Consider the following 18,344-nt stretch of genomic DNA (forward strand, 5'->3'; position numbering starts at 1 on the left):
CCAAAAGTGTCGACAACGGGAATCGAACCAGAGACCTTTGATAAACCAATCCAATGACTTAGCTGCCTCGGCCACCACAGCTTGGTGACCAAGGATAAGTCAGAAGTCGATGTATGACACTTGTTGGAGATTTATTGATTCAACTAACGAATGAACTCATTTGTTATGATGGTGTGAGTTGGTACCATTATTCTATCGATTTTGGCACTGAGCCCTCAATAAATTTTGAGAGAACGATTATCTCGACTCTGAATTTTGGGTGTGGTCTGGGACGCTAACCAGTCAGCCACCATGGAGTTAATGCTTTAGAACTGAATTGATCCGTAGTGGCGAAATAATGTCATAAGGTTTAATATAAATATATCAAACCATTATATAACTACTAACAACGTCTCAAAACAGCCCAGGGCGATCTCATATACTCGTGGAGTCGTGGATTGCCTGGCCCGAGTCATCTGCATTACCGATCTATGTGTGTACAATTTCAGCAGAAATCGTTAGCCATTGAAAGGTATTTCGCTTCAAAGGTTCTTGAGATATATGGTGGTTACTAACCGAACCGTCTCAGTTGAAATATACTATGGTCATGGCCTAGTCCTGCCAAGAGGGGGTTTAAATACATGCATACATACATACATACATGAAGGTGGGTCTAGAAGGTCAAATTAAGAATTTCTTTTTTCGAGTGATTTTATAGCCTTTCCTCAATAAGGTGAGGAAGGCAAAAAATGAAGATGTAAAAATTTAATCCTTACGTCAGCAGTTTTTTTGTACCTCGACTCAGCTAATTTTTTGTTGCAATAAGGCTTGAACATTTTTTTATATTTTTGCCCCTCGGCTCAAGTTTGAGCGGGCTCATGCATTATTCACAATTACAGTTATGAATATCAATGAATTTATGAAAAAGTTTTCTTAAGTTTTCTGTCTTTTCCAATCTGTAGAAATTTTGCAATCGTTTAAAAGTCCCCTGTTTGATTTGAATACTAAAATAAACGTTGTACAATGTATTTAAAATTGGTACTAATCAAGTGTGCATGTTTTTTTATAAAAATTTCAACAATAATTATTTTTAAAAAAATGTGTTGCCTAGAACTGGTTTTTAAAAATCAAAAATAAAACATTAATTTTCCTTTTATGATTTTTTATGTTTTTTCTTGAATTTATCACTGACTTAAATAAATTGGATCGAAATTTTGATTCGTTTCGGAGAACATTTTTTGAGAATTAGTTCAATTTATATAATAGTTTTCGAGAAATTACAATCTGAAATACTTTCAAAAGAGTCGTGTCCTAACCGAAAAAAAAAGTTCACTCAAAACGAACCATAAAAAATATAATGTTTTAAAGTGACAAATTGAATAACTTTTTTTAAATTTCTGGAAACTTTTTATTTTTTTGGAATTAAAATTCAAAATTGTAAAATAAAATTAAATAGGTATTGAATTCTACAGAAATATTTCAAAACGAAAATGCGTCCTCTCTCTTCCAGCAAACTCGTCTACGTGAAGAAGAACGGCAAAAACATCGCGGTGGCCAAGGGCAAATGCTGCCAGGGCTACGTCCGCCACAAGAACCGCTGCGTCCCGGTGTGCACCACCCCGTGCGAAAACTCCAAATGCACCGGTCCCAACTTTTGCACCTGTAACGAGGGCTACGAGCGGCTGTCCGACTTTCGGTAAGTTTTCAAATCTTTTTTAAAGAGTTTGTTTTTCTGGTATTAATCAAGGTCTACGTCTAAAAAACAGGTGCATTCCCCACTGCGAAGGCTGCGACAACGGGTTCTGCATTCGGCCGGGGTACTGCCAGTGTTCGACCGGTTACTACCACGCCGACAACGGAAGCTGTCTGGCGGAGTGTGGCAACTGCCGGGAGGGGTACTGCGTCGAGCCGAACGTCTGCCAGTGCCGGGAGGGGTACCGGCTGGGAGGGACGGAGGAGGAGAGGGTTTGCGAGCCGATCTGTGAGCAGACTTGCGGCAATGGGCGGTGCACGGCGCCGAACGTCTGTACTTGTGACGAGGGCTTTGTGGTGAACGATGTTGGGGGTTGTGAGCCGGAAGCTCCACCGACGACGACTCCGGAGCCATGTGCGGAGGGTTACGAGAGGGGTGACGGGGGTTGTGTACCGGTTTGTGGGGAGGTTTGTGAGAACGGGGAGTGTTCGGGACCGGATCAGTGCGAGTGCTACGCAGGGTTCTCGAACGAGAACTCGACCTCGTACCATCTGTGCAAGCCGGTATGCGCGAACGGATGTGGAAATGGGGACTGTATTGCACCGGGGAACTGCGTCTGCCACAAGGGTTACGGGAAGATCGCCGACGAGTGTATTCCGCTGTGCGAGAAGTGTTCGCTGGGGCATTGCGTCAAGCCGGAAGTGTGCCAGTGCGATCGTGGTTACGAGCTGATCGACGGGGATTGTGTGCCGATTTGTGAGGAGGAGTGCAAGAACGCCAAGTGTACGGGACCGAACTCGTGCACGTGCCTGCCCGGGTACAACTACACCGATATCAACTCGTTGTTTGAGTGCTTGCCGGTTTGCGAAGATGACTGCGACAATGGAGAGTGTGTGGCGCCGAATACCTGCGAGTGCAATCCGGGATTCGTCAAAGACGAGGACGTCTGCGTGGATCCGATTGATCTGTGCCGGGCCAAGTGTCTGAACGGGTTCTGCGACGGGAGTGCCAAGTGCAACTGCAACCACGGCTACATCATGAACATGATCGGGCTCTGCGAGAAGACCTGTCCGGACGGGTGCGTCAACGGAGAGTGCATAGGGGGGAGCTGCCTGTGCAACGAGAATTACCGGCTGTCGCTGGCGAACAGCTCGGTGTGCGAGCCGATCTGCGGCGGCGGCGATGACTACGACTACGACGGTGGATGCCAAAATGGACGGTGTATCGAGCCGAACGTGTGCCAGTGCGATGAAGGGTTCGACTTTGCTGACGGAAGCCGAACGCGATGTCAAAGCCTGGAAGAGATTCGACAGGAACGAGAACTCCAGCAAAAAGTAAAGCAATGCGCGAAGGAGTGCAACGGAGAGTGTCAGCAGGGTTACTGTCAGTGTCCGGTAGGGTACGTCAATCCGAAGGACCAAGATCATCGATGTGAACCGCTGTGCGAACCTCAATGTATCCATGGAACCTGTATCCTACCGAATCGATGCGAGTGCGACCAAGGCTACGAGTTCTACAACGGAAGTACATACGAATGCTTCCATCGAAAGGAAATCAAGCGATTCAACACACAGCTAAAGCAAGATCTCTGCGAAGAAAAGTGCAACAACGGATACTGTGAAGAAGGAGACTGCCTGTGCAACGTCGGCTTCCGTCCGCGAGCGGATGACGAGTACAACTGCGATCCGTTCTGCGAAAAGCCCTGCCTGAACGGAATCTGCGCTGGCAACAACCAGTGCAGATGCTTCGAAGGGTATGAGAACTACGACGACGGCAGTGCTTGCAGGCCAAGCTGTGAACACGAGTGCGTCAACGGACGGTGCGTCGAGCCGAACAAGTGCAAGTGCAACGCCGGGTTTGTGTTCGTGGAAGGAAGCGCCAGCGCTTGTGAGTCCGTCGAGAAGAGCGTTGCGGACCAGAAGCAGAAGCTGTGCAAAGCCAAGTGCTCGAACGGGCTCTGCGTGGATGGTGTCTGCAAGTGTTCCGAAGGATTCCAGATCGATCCAACGAAGCTCGCCTGTGAACCGATTTGTGAGCATGTTTGCAAGAACGGGTTCTGTTCAGCGCCAGGCGAGTGTCGGTGCAACGCCGGTTACGAGCACTTTGAGGGTTACGGCTGCAAGCCGATCTGCGAGCAAGACTGTGAAAACGGGTTCTGCGGAGCACCGGGAAAGTGCGAATGCTCACACGGTTACAAACGTGAAGACAGCCGATGCGTCCCCAACTGTGGAGAAGACGGCTGCGCCAACGGAATCTGCGTCGCACCGGACACCTGCGAATGCTTCACCGGATACAAACAATCCGAGGACGCTTCCAGCTGTCAGCTGATCCCGGAGATCATCTACAAGGTCGACAGGTATGACGATTCTACAAAATCCCAAAACACTTTAACCTAATCTTTCCCACTTCCAGAAACCCCCTCGCCTACAACCGCGCCTACATCACCTACCTGGTGCCGCTGGTCGTGATAGCGGTCCTCATCACCTCCGCCATCGTCGTCATGATCGTCCTCCGGAACAAGCGCAAGGACTACCACGTGGGCAAGCTGGGTAAAGTGCGCCGCTCGGCGGCGGACATCGCCGATCGGCGGTCGACCCGCACCACCGATTACAATGATTATAACCTGGTCGTTCTTTTCCCCACAGAGAGCAAAGATAACTGTGTCTACTTTATGCCGCAACCACCGGCGGCAGCCGCGGGGGTGACTAGTTTGGCCAAAGAGGAAGAGGAAAAGTTTCAGGTGTGACCTTTCTATTTTTTTTGGTTTGGAGGATGAGAGAAAGAGAGAGGAAGAAGGGAAGTCATCTATCAAGTGTAAATAGTAGGCTAAGGATCGAAACGTAAACACAAGCGCGCACATCAAATTTGTAACGAAGACGTACTGTTTTATTTTTTTATTTATTTTTTATAAGCTTCGACGAAACCATCAAATAAATACTAAGAAGATTTTAACGAATTATGGCGTGGATGAATACTGAAAGAAAGCATACCAATATTTCATTAGAAGTTGTACAAAATATTACATAATAGGTAATAACAATGAGTTAAGATTGCATATTTTACTGAATATTTTATATTTTTAACTTAAAATTCAAGAAATGAAACATTAAAAAACTGAGAATAAACATTCCAATGATCATTTGTATCATTTTTAAATTTTGTTTTTATTTTTTTCATATTGTTTTAAAATACTTTTTAAAATATATGTATATTTTTTTTGTTTCTTTTTTTTTTAAGATTGAATTATGAAGATAAAGAAATACGTCTATTCGATTTTTTTTGGTTTTTGTTATAATTGTTGTATTTTTGTATTTTTGTAATTTTTGTAATTTTTGTAATTTTTGTAATTTTTGTAATTTTTGTAATTTTTGTAATTTTTGTAATTTTTGTAATTTTTGTAATTTTTGTAATTTTTGTAATTTTTGTAATTTTTGTAATTTTTGTAATTTTTGTAATTTTTGTAATTTTTGTAATTTTTGTAATTTTTGTAATTTTTGTAATTTTTGTAATTTTTGTAATTTTTGTAATTTTTGTAATTTTTGTAATTTTTGTAATTTTTATAATTTTTATAATTTTTGTAATTTTTGTAATTTTTGTAATTTTTGTAATTTTTGTAATTTTTGTAATTTTTGTAATTTTTGTAATTTTTGTAATTTTTGTAATTTTTGTAATTTTTATAATTTTTGTAATTTTTGTAATTTTTGTAATTTTTGTAATTTTTGTAATTTTTGTAATTTTTGTAATTTTTGTAATTTTTGTAATTTTTGTAATTTTTGTAATTGTTGTAATTTTTTTAATTTTTTAAATTTTTGCAATTTTTGTAATTTTTGTAATTTTTGTAATTTTTGTAATTTTTGTAATTTTTGTAATTTTTGTAATTTTTGTAATTTTTGTAATTTTTGTAATTTTTGTAATTTTTGTAATTTTTGTAATTTTTGTAATTTTTGTAATTTTTGTAATTTTTGTAATTTTTGTAATTTTTGTAATTTTTGTAATTTTTGTAATTTTTGTAATTTTTGTAATTTTTGTAATTTTTGTAATTTTTGTAATTTTTGTAATTTTTGTAATTTTTGTAATTTTTGTAATTTTTGTAATTTTTGTAATTTTATAATTTTTGTAATTTTTGTAATTTTTGTAATTTTTGTAATTTTTGTAATTTTTGTAATTTTTGTAATTTTTGTAATTTTTGTAATTTTTGTAATTTTTGTAATTTTTGTAATTTTTGTAATTTTTGTAATTTTTGTAATTTTTGTAATTTTTGTAATTGTTGTAATTTTTGTAATTGTTGTAATTGTTGTAATTTTTGTAATTTTTGTAATTTTTGTAATTTTTGTAATTTTTGTAATTTTTGTAATTTTTGTAATTTTTGTAATTTTTGTAATTTTTGTAATTTTTGTAATTTTTGTAATTTTTGTAATTTTTGTAATTTTTGTAATTTTTGTAATTTTTGTAATTTTTGTAATTTTTGTAATTTTTGTAATTTTTGTAATTTTTGTAATTTTTGTAATTTTTGTAATTTTTGTAATTTTTGTAATTTTTGTAATTTTTGTAATTTTTGTAATTTTTGTAATTTTTGTAATTTTTGTAATTTTTGTAATTTTTGTAATTTTTGTAATTTTTGTAATTTTTGTAATTTTTGTAATTTTTGTAATTTTTGTAATTTTTGTAATTTTTGTAATTTTTGTAATTTTTGTAATTTTTGTAATTTTTGTAATTTTTGTAATTTTTGTAATTTTTGTAATTTTTGTAATTTTTGTAATTTTTGTAATTTTTGTAATTTTTGTAATTTTTGTAATTTTTGTAATTTTTGTAATTTTTGTAATTTTTGTAATTTTTGTAATTTTTGTAATTTTTGTAATTTTTGTAATTTTTGTAATTTTTGTAATTTTTGTAATTTTTGTAATTTTTGTAATTTTTGTAATTTTTGTAATTGTTGTAATTTTTGTAATTGTTGTAATTGTTGTAATTTTTGTAATTTTTGTAATTTTTGTAATTTTTGTAATTTTTGTAATTTTTGTAATTTTTGTAATTTTTGTAATTTTTGTAATTTTTGTAATTTTTGTAATTTTTGTAATTTTTGTAATTTTTGTAATTTTTGTAATTTTTGTAATTTTTGTAATTTTTGTAATTTTTGTAATTTTTGTAATTTTTGTAATTTTTGTAATTTTTGTAATTTTTGTAATTTTTGTAATTTTTGTAATTTTTGTAATTTTTGTAATTTTTGTAATTTTTGTAATTTTTGTAATTTTTGTAATTTTTGTAATTTTTGTAATTTTTGTAATTTTTGTAATTTTTGTAATTTTTGTATTTTTTTGTAATTTTTGTAATTTTTGTAATTTTTGTAATTTTTGTAATTTTTGTAATTTTTGTAATTTTTGTAATTTTTGTAATTTTTGTAATTTTTGTAATTTTTGTAATTTTTGTAATTTTTGTAATTTTTGTAATTTTTGTAATTTTTGTAATTTTTTGTAATTTAAGACAAAATGATGAGGTTTATTTTTGCTTCATTGCCATGTTGGTAAAAAATTCTGACAGAATTATCAAAACGGCGTAAGCGTTAGTGTTACATTGAAGCGTTAGTACCCAATAAATCTTAACTCACCTTCGGTGGAATGACTCGGGTGAACAAAACTCCTTCCTCCTAATCGATGACCGTTTCGGTGGGAACCGGACTCTCCCTTTTCAGGTACGTACACACCCAGTAGGATGCAAACATGATGACTAACGCTGTCGAAGCCGCCACGATCGCTATCAACAGGTGCGTACCGTTGAACATCGACCAAAAGCCGGACTGTCGAGATTCATCTCGCTCCACCAGCACCGCTTGCGGTGCTTGCAGCTCGGCTAGCGTCGACTCTTCCGTCGTTGGTTCAGTTGCGGTGCAGGAACCTGCTCCGTCGATGTACGTCCGGACGAATCCTTCGTGACAAACGCAATGACCGGGACCGGCACACGTTCCATTCTCACAGTTTTCGCAGATGGGGATGCAGTCACCGTCTTCTTCGGAGAACTCATACCCGTCCTCACACTCGAAGGAGAATCGGCTTTGGATCTTCTCCAGCGGCTTGCTTTCCACGACCGTCTGGATCTCCTCCACTTCGACCGGATCTTCGCAAGCGTTATCCACCGTTAGCACTTGACCCTCCTCGCAAACGCACTCCCCGTCCTGACAAACGCCGTTCTTACAGTCCGGCACGCACATCTTCCTGCACATTCCATCCCACTCTTCTTCATAACCCTCCAGGCAGCGACAAACGTGCGGGGCGACACAAACCGCGTTCACGCAGGGCTCGTCACAAACGGGCTCACAACGCCCGTACCCATCGTCGGCGTACCCGTCGAAGCACTCGCAAATGTTTGGGGCTACGCAGGTTCCGTCGGTGCACGGGACATCGCAGACGGGTTCGCACACGATCACGCCCCGATCTCCGATCGCCCTTTGGTAGCCGTCGTCACACTCGCAGACGTTGTTGCCGAGGCAGGTTCCGTGGGCGCAGTTGACGTAGTCGCGGTCGCATTCGATTTGGAGTGGAAGCTCCTCTGATGACGCTGGGTTGCACTCGGGAACGATTGGTGGAGGGCAGGTTTGTTGTGGACAGGGTGGTTGGGTGGGGCATTCGCAGGGAGGGGTTTTCGTGGTCGTTGGAGGGGTTGGAGTTGTTGGGCAGGTTAGGGTTGGACATGGTGGTGGTGTTGGACAGGTAAAGTTACAGGTTGGAGGTTCGAACGTTGGACATTCTACTTCCGGACAGGAGGTATCACACTCGCAAGAGGGGGCTAGTTCTACGTAAGGGGTTGTGCACTCCACTGTTACTGGTTCTGGAACTGGCAGACAGGTCATGATGCCCTCGCTGGAATAGCTTGTGTAGAAGCCTACGTGACAGCGGCAGAAGTTGTTACCAGCACAGACTCCGTTGCTACAGTTTACAACCAGTGGATCACAGAGAGGAATGCAAACGGGATTCTGCTCGAAGAAGTCCTCGTTCTCCGGAACGAATCCCTCGTTACACACGCAGTAATCGGGTTCAACGCAAGTACCAAACTCACAAGGAGGATCACAGATAGCTTCGCAGATGTCCAGATCGTTGAAACGGTAGCCGTCGTTGCACTCGCAAACACCTGGAGCGACACAGTGCCCGTTGGAGCAACTACTCGTACACAATGGGACACATTCCGTAACTCCTTCGACTCCGATCTGAGGGTAATATCCGCTATTGCACTGACACTGATCGCTACCCACACAAACCCCGTTCGTACAGTTCACCACCGCCGGATTGCACACAGCTTCGCAGGATCCATCCTCCTTCGCTACGAATCCCTCCTTACAGACGCACATGTTCGGTGCAATGCACACTCCGTTGTTACATCCCGGCTCGCAAACCGGCTCGCAGATGTAGTCATACTTCGCCGAAGATCGATACCCTTCCAAACACTCACAAACTCCCTCCCCAACGCAGAGTCCGTTCACGCAAAGCCTATCGCAAGGCTTCGGATCACACACCATCTTCCCTTCGCGAATCGCCAGCACGAATCCCTCGTCACACTCGCAAACGTTCGGCTGGGTACACCGTCCGTTAGTACAGTCCACCAAACTGTCATCGCAGATCGGCTCGCAAACGCTTGTGCTATTCTCCGCAAATCGGTATCCCGTAATGCACTGACAGACGTTCGGCTTGATGCAGTACGCGTTGACGCACTTGCTCTTGCAGTACGGCGTACAGATCGACTTCTTTGAGTTGATCGCTGGAAGGAATCTCTGTGTTACTAAAAACTTCAAGTTGAGCTTATCAAATTTACCACTAGATGTCGCGAAATACCCTGGCAAGCACTCGCAGCGTTCCGGACCAACGCAAACTCCGTTCGAGCAGCCGTTGGTACACTTTGCCTCGCAGATGTTGCGACTGTTGTCCATCTTTACATATCCTGCAACAAAGTCCAACAAGTTATCCCTCATTCACCAAAACAACCACCCAAAGTGATACCTTTATTACACTCGCAAACATCGGGCGCAACACACTTCGCATGGATGCACGGCTTCCCGCACTTGGGAACACACTTGAACCCATCCTTTCCGTCCAGCTGGTACCCCTCGTTACAGCGGCACCGATCCGCCCCACTGCAAACCCCATTCTCGCAGGGTTTCCTACAAAAAACCTCGCAAACCCCACTAACCTCATCCCTTCTATACCCCTCGTTACACCGACAAATCCCCGGACCCTCACAAACCCCATTCACGCAACCCTCGGGACAGTACGGTTCGCAGCGCCCCTCAACCAAGCGGTACAACTCGTCGCAGATGCAAACCCCCGGTGCAACGCACTCCCCGTTGACGCAATCGTCACAAACCGGAACGCACTCATCATCGACCCAGGTGAACCCGGCGTTGCACTCGCACACCTCCGGAGCGATGCAGCGGCCGTTGGTGCAGTTGGCGCTGCAGACGGGGAGGCACTCGTTTTGGGTGGTCAGCCGGAAGCCGTCGTCGCAGGTGCACGTGTTTGGGGCGATGCAGCTGTGGCAGGATCCGGCGCAGACGGGTTCGCAGACGAAGGGGGATGATGGGGAGAGGGTGTAGCCTAGGGGGAAGCAGATTATAAAAAGTTGGTGAGAATCTCATTTAAAAAAAATTAAATTAACATGATTGATTCAACCCTTGCTGGTTAAAGTTCTTTACATTATTATGATATTTATTCTAAAATAATTCGTATCAGGGTTGCCAGATCTATGAATTTTACCAATCATCAAAAAGGTATGTGATATACTTTTCCATTGATCGGAATCCGAAAGTCATTTGCAAACTTACAACATCCAGCTTTCAAAAGATTCATAAAGTCTCAACATGTCCAGACAGTGTTGCCAGATAAGATAAGATAGCTAACAATTTCAGGAAAAAAAAACATATTTCTCGTTTCTTGTGAAATTTGTAAATTTTCAGAGAATTCCCAAAATTCATGCGAAACGTACATTTTCTTATTTTTTTGAAACCAATGTTTTGAAAATTTTGTAGAAAATTATAATCTGAAAAAACTAATTTCTGAAGAATTCAAAACATGTTTTATCTCTAGCTTATTTTTTGGGCAACATAAATCAATTAAAATAAACCTTTATCTTTGGTGAGATTTTCCAGATTTTCCAATAATTAGATTTAAAGGAATGCTTTGAATTTTTCAAAACTCTGTTTTTGCCTTCACCATACTGAGGAATGGCTTCAAAATCACTCGAAAAATGAACTTCTTAGACTTAGACCTCGTAGACCCACCTTCACCTATACCTAACGACTCAGAATCAAATTCTGAACAAATGTCTGTGCATGTGTATGTCTGTAAGTCTGTGCACCGAAAAGTACCTACTTCAAAAGTTGTGTTAAACAATCAATTTTGGCCTAAGAGAGTAGTTTTTGTAGATTTTTTGAAAGGTATTTGAGCACAAATGATTGAAAATCTGACAACTATTTCAAAAGTTATGAGTACTTAAGTGTTGATTTAGTTCTTTTTGGAGGCTGGACATCAGATATTTCGAAAAGCATGGATCATGCAACCCGTCATTAGTTGGATAGTTGAAAGACCTTTAAAATGAGCCAAAAACATCGAAGATCTGATAACTCTATCAAAAGTTATGAGCACTTAAGTGCCTTTTGTACACTTTTTGGACGCCGGATCTCAGATAGTTCGATTAAAATGATGGCCAGGTCTATTATGTGACCCTTCGTTAGTTAGATAGTTGAAAGATCATTAAAATGACCCTGAAACATTGAAGATCTGATAACCCTATCAGAAATTATGAGCACCTAAGTAAAGAAATTAAAAATTGCTGTTCTGGCAAAAATAATTTTGTAAATACAACCTTAAATATGTACTATATGAATGTGCGAAAGGCATCAACCACCTTATTGTGGATTAAGAAAGGTTTTTTTTATAAATATCACAAAATTAGAAGTGTCCTTGAAAAGTAATTAACTGCTCAAAGAACACAAGCACAAGCGTTCCAAATATTGTAAAATTTTGAGTGATTACTGAGGCAAGTTTATGATTGTGGAGCATAAATTCATTTAACTTTACCCATTGATACAATTTTTTTTTCAACAGAAAATGCAAAACATATAAAAAAATCAAGCTGTTTGATTTTTTTAACAGGCAGTGAATTTTATTACAAATAATATTTAGAAACAGTATCTGAAAATAAAACAAATTTTAAAGGGATTTCCTGAGAAGTTTATTGAAAAAATCCTATTTCCCAGTTTACCAGGTCACAATTGTAAAAATCTGGTCAAGTTCTTATAAAAAGTATCAAAATTCATGTGCTTGACAATAATGTTGTAAAACCAAACGTGCAATAAATCTTGTATTGGGTGTTAAGCTCCATCATTTTAAACAAAAAAATATCAAAGTTATCAAAATAGTAAGTGAAGATTCTGTCAAAATCTGAAACAGGTTTAATCCTTGTTCTGGCCACCACTTAGGCCGATGCAAATATTTAAAAAAGTTTTGTCCCTCGGCCCTGGCCGAGGTTAAGGGGGGGGGCAAAAAAATAAAAAAAAAAATATAAAAATATAAATAACAAGCCATAGTCTTCACATTTGAGCATGAGCATGAGCATGGTTGACTGCCAATGAGCTGCTACTCCGTTATTGACAGATCAGCTGAAGTTAAACAATGAATAAAAAATGATCAGTGGGAGCCAACCATCCGTTCACTGTTTAACCCCTGAAGACCCCGACTTTATTAGTCAATACCGGCGCCCTCCCAAGAAGCCTGCAGTTCATCGAAAGGGAGGAATGTTAGTCCGATAGTTGAAGTTGCAGACTCATCAAGCACATAGTTTTTCGCTATATACTTGTTGATACCGCTTGAGACCGTTGAATCCACAGCATCTCCTTCAAGCATCACGTGATTATTTTTTTTTTGGGTTAGTAGGATAAGGTATTGGCTTTTCGATGCCTCCCGAGCTACGATGCTATGGGGAGGACTTTCATAACAAACCCGTCGGCGAGCCTTCCGAGCAACGATGCTATGGGAAGGTCTTTCTAATTAGCACACCAAAACACTCGCGCACAGGTATTTAAATACTGAATAAATGTAATTTTTCATCACGATTACCCAGACGACATTGATGATATAGGAAGGACTTTTTTACAGTCATTTACAGTAATACTTAAACTTATTTTAATGCAACAATTCACACGACGTCGTGCCTCCCGATCAACGATGATGTAGGAAGGAGCCAATCAGGATGAAACACGAAATAAAATTCTTTTCTTTTCACACACAATGCCACATAATTGACCGCGCGTCACCACCCAACAAATTGAACTCAAGCCATAGTCTTCACATTTAAATGAAAAAAGTGTTTTAAAATGAATTTTACACTAGTTCAGTTGTTTTGCAATCATTAGTTTTCAAAAAATCTAAGATGTGACAAAAACAAAAATTGTATCGAAAAAAAAAGACTTTGCATCGAAAATTTTCAAAAAATCTTAGGATTTTTTAATAAACCCAAATATGCTAAAAATGATTTTTTGCAATTCCGTCGTGAAACTACTTACTTTTCCTGTCATTCTTGAACGACGAAATAGCCTACTTTTCTGTACCAAAAATAACAGAATCGAATAGCAACACTTTTCAAAATAAATGCTGAAAAGTTCTACATTTCAGCACTCACATGGGTGCTGAAAAGTTGAACTTTTCAGCACTTGTTTCGAAAAGTAACACTTTTCAACATTTTTTTTGATTTAAACGATTTATTGACAAAATACATGAAAATTTGACATGAAATTTCACTCAGTGTGTGTTTTTTGGAATTGCAAAAAAATTGTATGGAACTCGTTGCAAAACTTGATTTTTTCAGCACTCTTCGTATTTATCCAACTCGGTGAACCTCGTTGGATAAATGTACGACTCGTGCTAAAAAAATCTTGTTGCATAAACTACTATTAAACGTAGGAGAATGTATTTTAATTTGATTTCAGCTGGTTGCACTTGAATTTTCATTGAAATTGTGAAGTTTATTGTAAAAATATTTTTTTTTGCCCCCTGCTTAAACTTAAACAAGCTGCTGATATTTTTTTTTTAATGGAAAACGAAGATCCTAAAATCCTTAAATTTTTTAGACAACAACAAAATTTCCAGTAAAAAATAAACCTAAATAAAAATACACCCTAAAATGGAGCTAAATTTTTCGAAATCAGTGACAAAAAGAGTTATGAAAAATTCAAATACCAAATAATTAAACACTTTAAATAACTTGAGTAAAAAATATTTAAAGAGTAATTTTGTACGCAAACCATAATTAAAGCTGGGGATGATTACATAGAATTTTCTAGGAGTAGATAAAAATACAGTCGATCTTCTCGATATCAATATTGCTCTAGCTGTCAATAATTTTTTCAGTCCCTTCAAATACATTACTTTGATTTTTCGTTCTAAAATTTGCTACCTCCCGCTCTCGACGGTGCCAAATAGAAGGAGATGGTCCGATTTGTATGAAAACCGGGATTCTTGCTTGTATCAACAGCCTCACAGAATATTAGCATGCTCAAAAAATGCCATTTGATACTTAGTTTTTAACTAAAAAGCTCATATTCGGGTATTCGTATTGTTCCAATTCAACTTATTAAATTTGGCAAACATTAAAAAAATTAAGTTTGATCAAAAACATTCTTCATGATCTATACCATATATTGTGTCAAAAAGGAAAAAAATTTGGTTTTGAAACCTTTTCTCCTCAATATTTTAAACATGGTTGAAGACCTCAAACCTATCATAAAAGCCTTTCTAGAAATACCGATTTTTTTTATTTTCGCTGTTTCTACATATTATTAAACCTTGATGAAAATTCTAAGTTTAAATAGGACAACCCTATAAATTACATTTTGCATATTAACCATCCCACTGAACTCACCTGCCTCACACCGGCACACATTCGGCTGCACACACTGCCCATTCTGGCACGGCTCATCACACTGCGCCACACATCTCATATCACCACCTCCCGCGACCTCTTCCGGCGCATAACCCTCGTGACAGCGGCACTCGTTCTCCTCGCACCACCCCAGCTGACACTCCCGATCGCACACCTCGGCACACTTCCCGTTCGCGTTGCGCTCAAATCCCTCCTCGCAGACGCACGTGTTCGGTGCCACACAGCGGCCATTTTCACACCCGGACTCACAAACCGGCTCACAACTGGAAGAGGGTTACGGGTTAGTATCATACTTCGATTTTTGAGGTTAGCATTTTGATATTCACAGATATTCGTTCACTTTGCTGTATCCCTCGTAGCAGGTGCAAACTTCCGGCGCTGTGCACTCTCCAAAAACGCACTTCCGGGTGCAGGTTGGCAAGCAGTCACTTCCGGACCGGTGATAACCCTCGCAGCAGACCTGCTTCTGACGGGTTTCGTACTCCAACTGCAAGGAGATTCTCGAAATTACTCTATCACGATTTCACGAAATTTTCACATGATTTTGAACTCACAGCACATGTTAGCTTATCAACGGTCACCGCCAAGGGGATACTGTGCTCTCCGAACATACAGTAGTAACTACACGTGGTGTATTCCACTCCTTTGGTTTTATTCTGAACTAACTTTGGCACTCTAGAATAGTAAAGGGATAAATCAGCAAATCTTCAAGCATCTTCCAGAACTTCACCAACTTTTCACTGTCGTAGCAGAACTTTCCCAGAACCACCGAACTCAACCCGCTTAAGGTCAGCACCAAAGCCACCGCAAACCGTTGAACATTCTTCATCACTAGAATCTTACATAACTCCAAGCTCAATCAAAAATCCACTTGAAACCACCTCCTAAGAATCGCGTTAATCCAGCTCGAGCGCCGCTCGGGAACTGACTGACGATCCCCGGATTTCGGATCCGGAGGCCACCGCGTCTGGACAAACAGAACACAGCACGCTTATCACCAAACACCATTGAGAGTTATGAAATAATGCTCCCAAAAAAAAATGAACCGAACTCTTCTTTGGACGAGCGCGCGCGCAAATCAACCCGCGAGAACCACATTTTAGTTAATCACTTTTATTGCTTTTTCCGATTGAGACTTTAGACTTGGCCGGGGTTCTGAGGCAGCGATAAGTCCGGCGTGGGCAAAAAACTCATTTAGTTAAGCACTAAGCGCGTAACGCGGTTTTGGTGTTCCCGAAAAAAATAATACGGCTCTGACAAATTGTAAACAGGCGATTGCCAGGGGTCACGTGAAATGAAGGAAAAAATCGACAAATGCGGTGATCCTTGGTGATTAGCTGCGGGACGAAAGAGTGCCGTGGTCAACGGAGTTTGAAGGTTTGAGTGATCGTTCAGCTCACTTCTTTCACAATTCGACGAAATTAAACAAAACATAATTTCTAAAAATTATCGGGAAATTTTTAATTTTTGCTTTGCCATAATAAATTGAAAATTCAATTCAAAGAAATAAACAACTTATCCACGAAAATATTATTGTCTCAAGATAACGATAACGATAGTGCTGCTATTGGCGATATTCTTATCGCCGATAATGGAAAATTAATATTTTTAATTCAATTTTCATAATTCAACCTAAATGCAATGCTTACACTAAGAATATATTTTTTGAAAATGCAGTACACAGAAAAAAAAAATCAATTCCCGTAATCGTGAATTAATTTCACGAATTTGAGATCCACGAAGGAATTTATTCATGAGTATGGTGCATTTGCACTATAAACGTGAATATATTCCTTCGTGGTTCTCATAATCGTGAACTGACTTCACGGTTTCGAGAATTGATTTTTTTCTGTGTAGGTTTCACAGCATTTTTTTATGGGCCATACTCATAAAAAAATGCGACATGTGCATTTTTTCACCGAAAAATTGTTCCATTCTAAAATGTATTTAACAAACTGATTTTGTTATGTATCGTGGTGTTTGTTTGGTATGTTTTGAAGATATTTTCATGACAGTTTTTTTTTGCAGTTCACCAAAATTGGGTATTGGTGGGCTACAATAATGGATGTATTTTTGGTACAAAATTTACCTAAATTCCATACCTTATATCTTCAAAACGAAACATGTTAAAATATCCAACCCTGTGTCCAAAGCATCGTTAGAAGTCCCTCTTAAATACGCCCAATCGAAAAAGTTCATAAATTTTGATAGAATCAGTCATTTTAGAGGAAAATGCCATTTGGGTTATCATCTTGAGTGATTCGGTCTAAATAAATTAATAACTTAAAACCTATGACGAATGGCTTTAAAGAGTGCCCAACGGCTCTATACTGTTAAAAGTCATATTAGGGCATCTGTTAGAGTCAATTACCATCATTTGTTGAATTATTTTTTCCCCTTGAATCATTGCAGGCTCCAAAAACTCCTAAAAATTGAAGCATTTTCAGAATCGGGATATTTTTGAAAAGATCACTGTTTTAGTATAACTGGTAAATAGAATGTGTAAAATTCGATGAAACTAATTGTGACACGTCTCAAAAACAGTAACCTTGGAGGCTGTTTACTTTTTAATCCATACAAAAATTCAGAGGTGGCTCTTCAGAACGACCAACATAGAAAAGTCATTTTTCCTTTATATGGCCTGGGCTGGGAGCAAATTGGAGAATTTTAAGTTTAAATGTGTTGTGACATTTTTTAAAGCTAAACAAAAGGGTTTCAATGCATTATTCGTTTGTTTGGATCCCATTTAACATGTAGGGTAGGGTAGTCATCAATGAGATTTTCAACTTTCAAAGATTTTTCTCATTTTTTCATCAGCATTTTTTAATGAGCTTTTTGTTGCATTTTCTTTCTTTTAATGTGTTCTAACATTGACCAAAATATGAGATCGATCCGACATCTACAGCCAGAGTTATTCAACTGTCTCATTGTAGACGCACTTGGTAGGAACAATGAGACAGCTGGGGAACAATGAGACACACTACGAAAATCAAGATTTTTCTAGTAAAAAATCATGTTTTTGTATTGTTCCACTGCAGGTAACTTGCCTTGAACATTTTAGAGCAATTTTGCCAACATGAAACTTTAATTAACAAAAGTTATACTAAAAAGTATTTAAATTTTGTAAAGTTCGTTTATTTATACCAAATAACTTTGTATTTTTGGTTAAATGAAGTTAAAACTCTATAAATATGCCAAAAATCACTTTTAATTTATGTTTTGAAAGATTTCCATAGATTTTGAAAAGTTTAATGAAGAAAAATCAAAGTGTCTCATTGTTACCCATGAGCTGAAATGAGTGGGGAACAATGAGACAGTCCTGGATACTGGGTATATTCTAAATTTTGGCCAAACCTAATGAAAGGACATTGTAGCCCAACTCAATCCCTATGGAACGTCGAAAGAAATTTGAAGAAATATTAGTTTTGGTGTTAATGGCAGCCTACGAGCGAAAAAGTAATTTTTGTCCATAATTTACTTTTACACCCCAGAATCAAACATTTATGAATAACTTTTCAAGGGAGCTTCCATAACCAAAGCCACTATAATGGCAGACGGTGTATCCAGTAGACACACCTTTCCCCCAAATATGAGCCTGATTGGTTGAAACTACGACTTGTGAGAGCCATTTTATCATTGTTCCCCGTGTCTCATTGATGACTACTCTACCCTACACATGTTACATACATCGTAAATAGTCAAAACAGGGCCGATTTTCATCAAATAACAATGTCGCATTTTTTTATGGGCCATA

The 18,344-nt window shown here is 38.6% G+C and overlaps 2 protein-coding genes across 3 annotated transcripts in view; one reads left to right on the forward strand and one right to left on the reverse strand.

Moving 5' to 3' along the window:
• Window positions 1–4,628, forward strand: part of LOC120415511 (fibrillin-1-like) — a 16,881-nt gene extending 12,253 nt beyond the window's left edge. The window contains exons 3-6 of one of the 2 annotated variants that reach the window (XM_039577067.2): window positions 1,490–1,675; window positions 1,746–4,028; window positions 4,085–4,221; window positions 4,318–4,628. In XM_039577067.2, coding sequence (XP_039433001.1) covers window positions 1,490–1,675; window positions 1,746–4,028; window positions 4,085–4,221; window positions 4,318–4,418 — 2,707 coding nt within the window. In that variant the 3' untranslated portion in view covers window positions 4,419–4,628. Of the gene's footprint in view, window positions 1–1,489; window positions 1,676–1,745; window positions 4,029–4,084 lie in introns of both variants that reach the window. The other variant, XM_039577066.2, reaches the window with a different exon arrangement.
• LOC120415518 (fibrillin-1-like) lies at window positions 4,532–15,944 on the reverse strand. The gene is made up of 8 exons (XM_039577075.2): window positions 15,325–15,944; window positions 15,145–15,265; window positions 14,917–15,077; window positions 14,570–14,853; window positions 9,655–10,248; window positions 9,470–9,595; window positions 7,275–9,415; window positions 4,532–4,646 (listed from the first exon to the last, which is right to left on the reverse strand). The coding sequence occupies exons 1-7, from the start codon at window positions 15,417–15,419 to the stop codon at window positions 7,314–7,316; spliced, it is 3,483 nt and encodes a 1,160-aa protein (XP_039433009.1). The 5' UTR covers window positions 15,420–15,944; the 3' UTR covers window positions 4,532–4,646; window positions 7,275–7,313.
• Window positions 15,945–18,344: the final 2,400 nt, after the last annotated feature.

The sequence above is a fragment of the Culex pipiens genome, chromosome 2 (genome assembly GCF_016801865.2).
Source record: "Culex pipiens pallens isolate TS chromosome 2, TS_CPP_V2, whole genome shotgun sequence".
Taxonomy (NCBI): Eukaryota; Metazoa; Arthropoda; class Insecta; order Diptera; family Culicidae; genus Culex; species Culex pipiens.

Coding starts and splice junctions, on each gene's coding strand:
- LOC120415518 (XM_039577075.2), bottom strand. CDS start 15,419: ATGAAGAATGTTCAACGGTTTGCGGTGGCTTTGGTGCTGACCTTAAGC. Junction 15,266..15,324: donor TTCTGCTACGACAGTGAAAA/GTTGGTGAAGTT, acceptor TTACTATTCTAG/AGTGCCAAAGTTAGTTCAGA. Junction 9,416..9,469: donor GTATTTCGCGACATCTAGTG/GTAAATTTGATA, acceptor GATTCCTTCCAG/CGATCAACTCAAAGAAGTCG.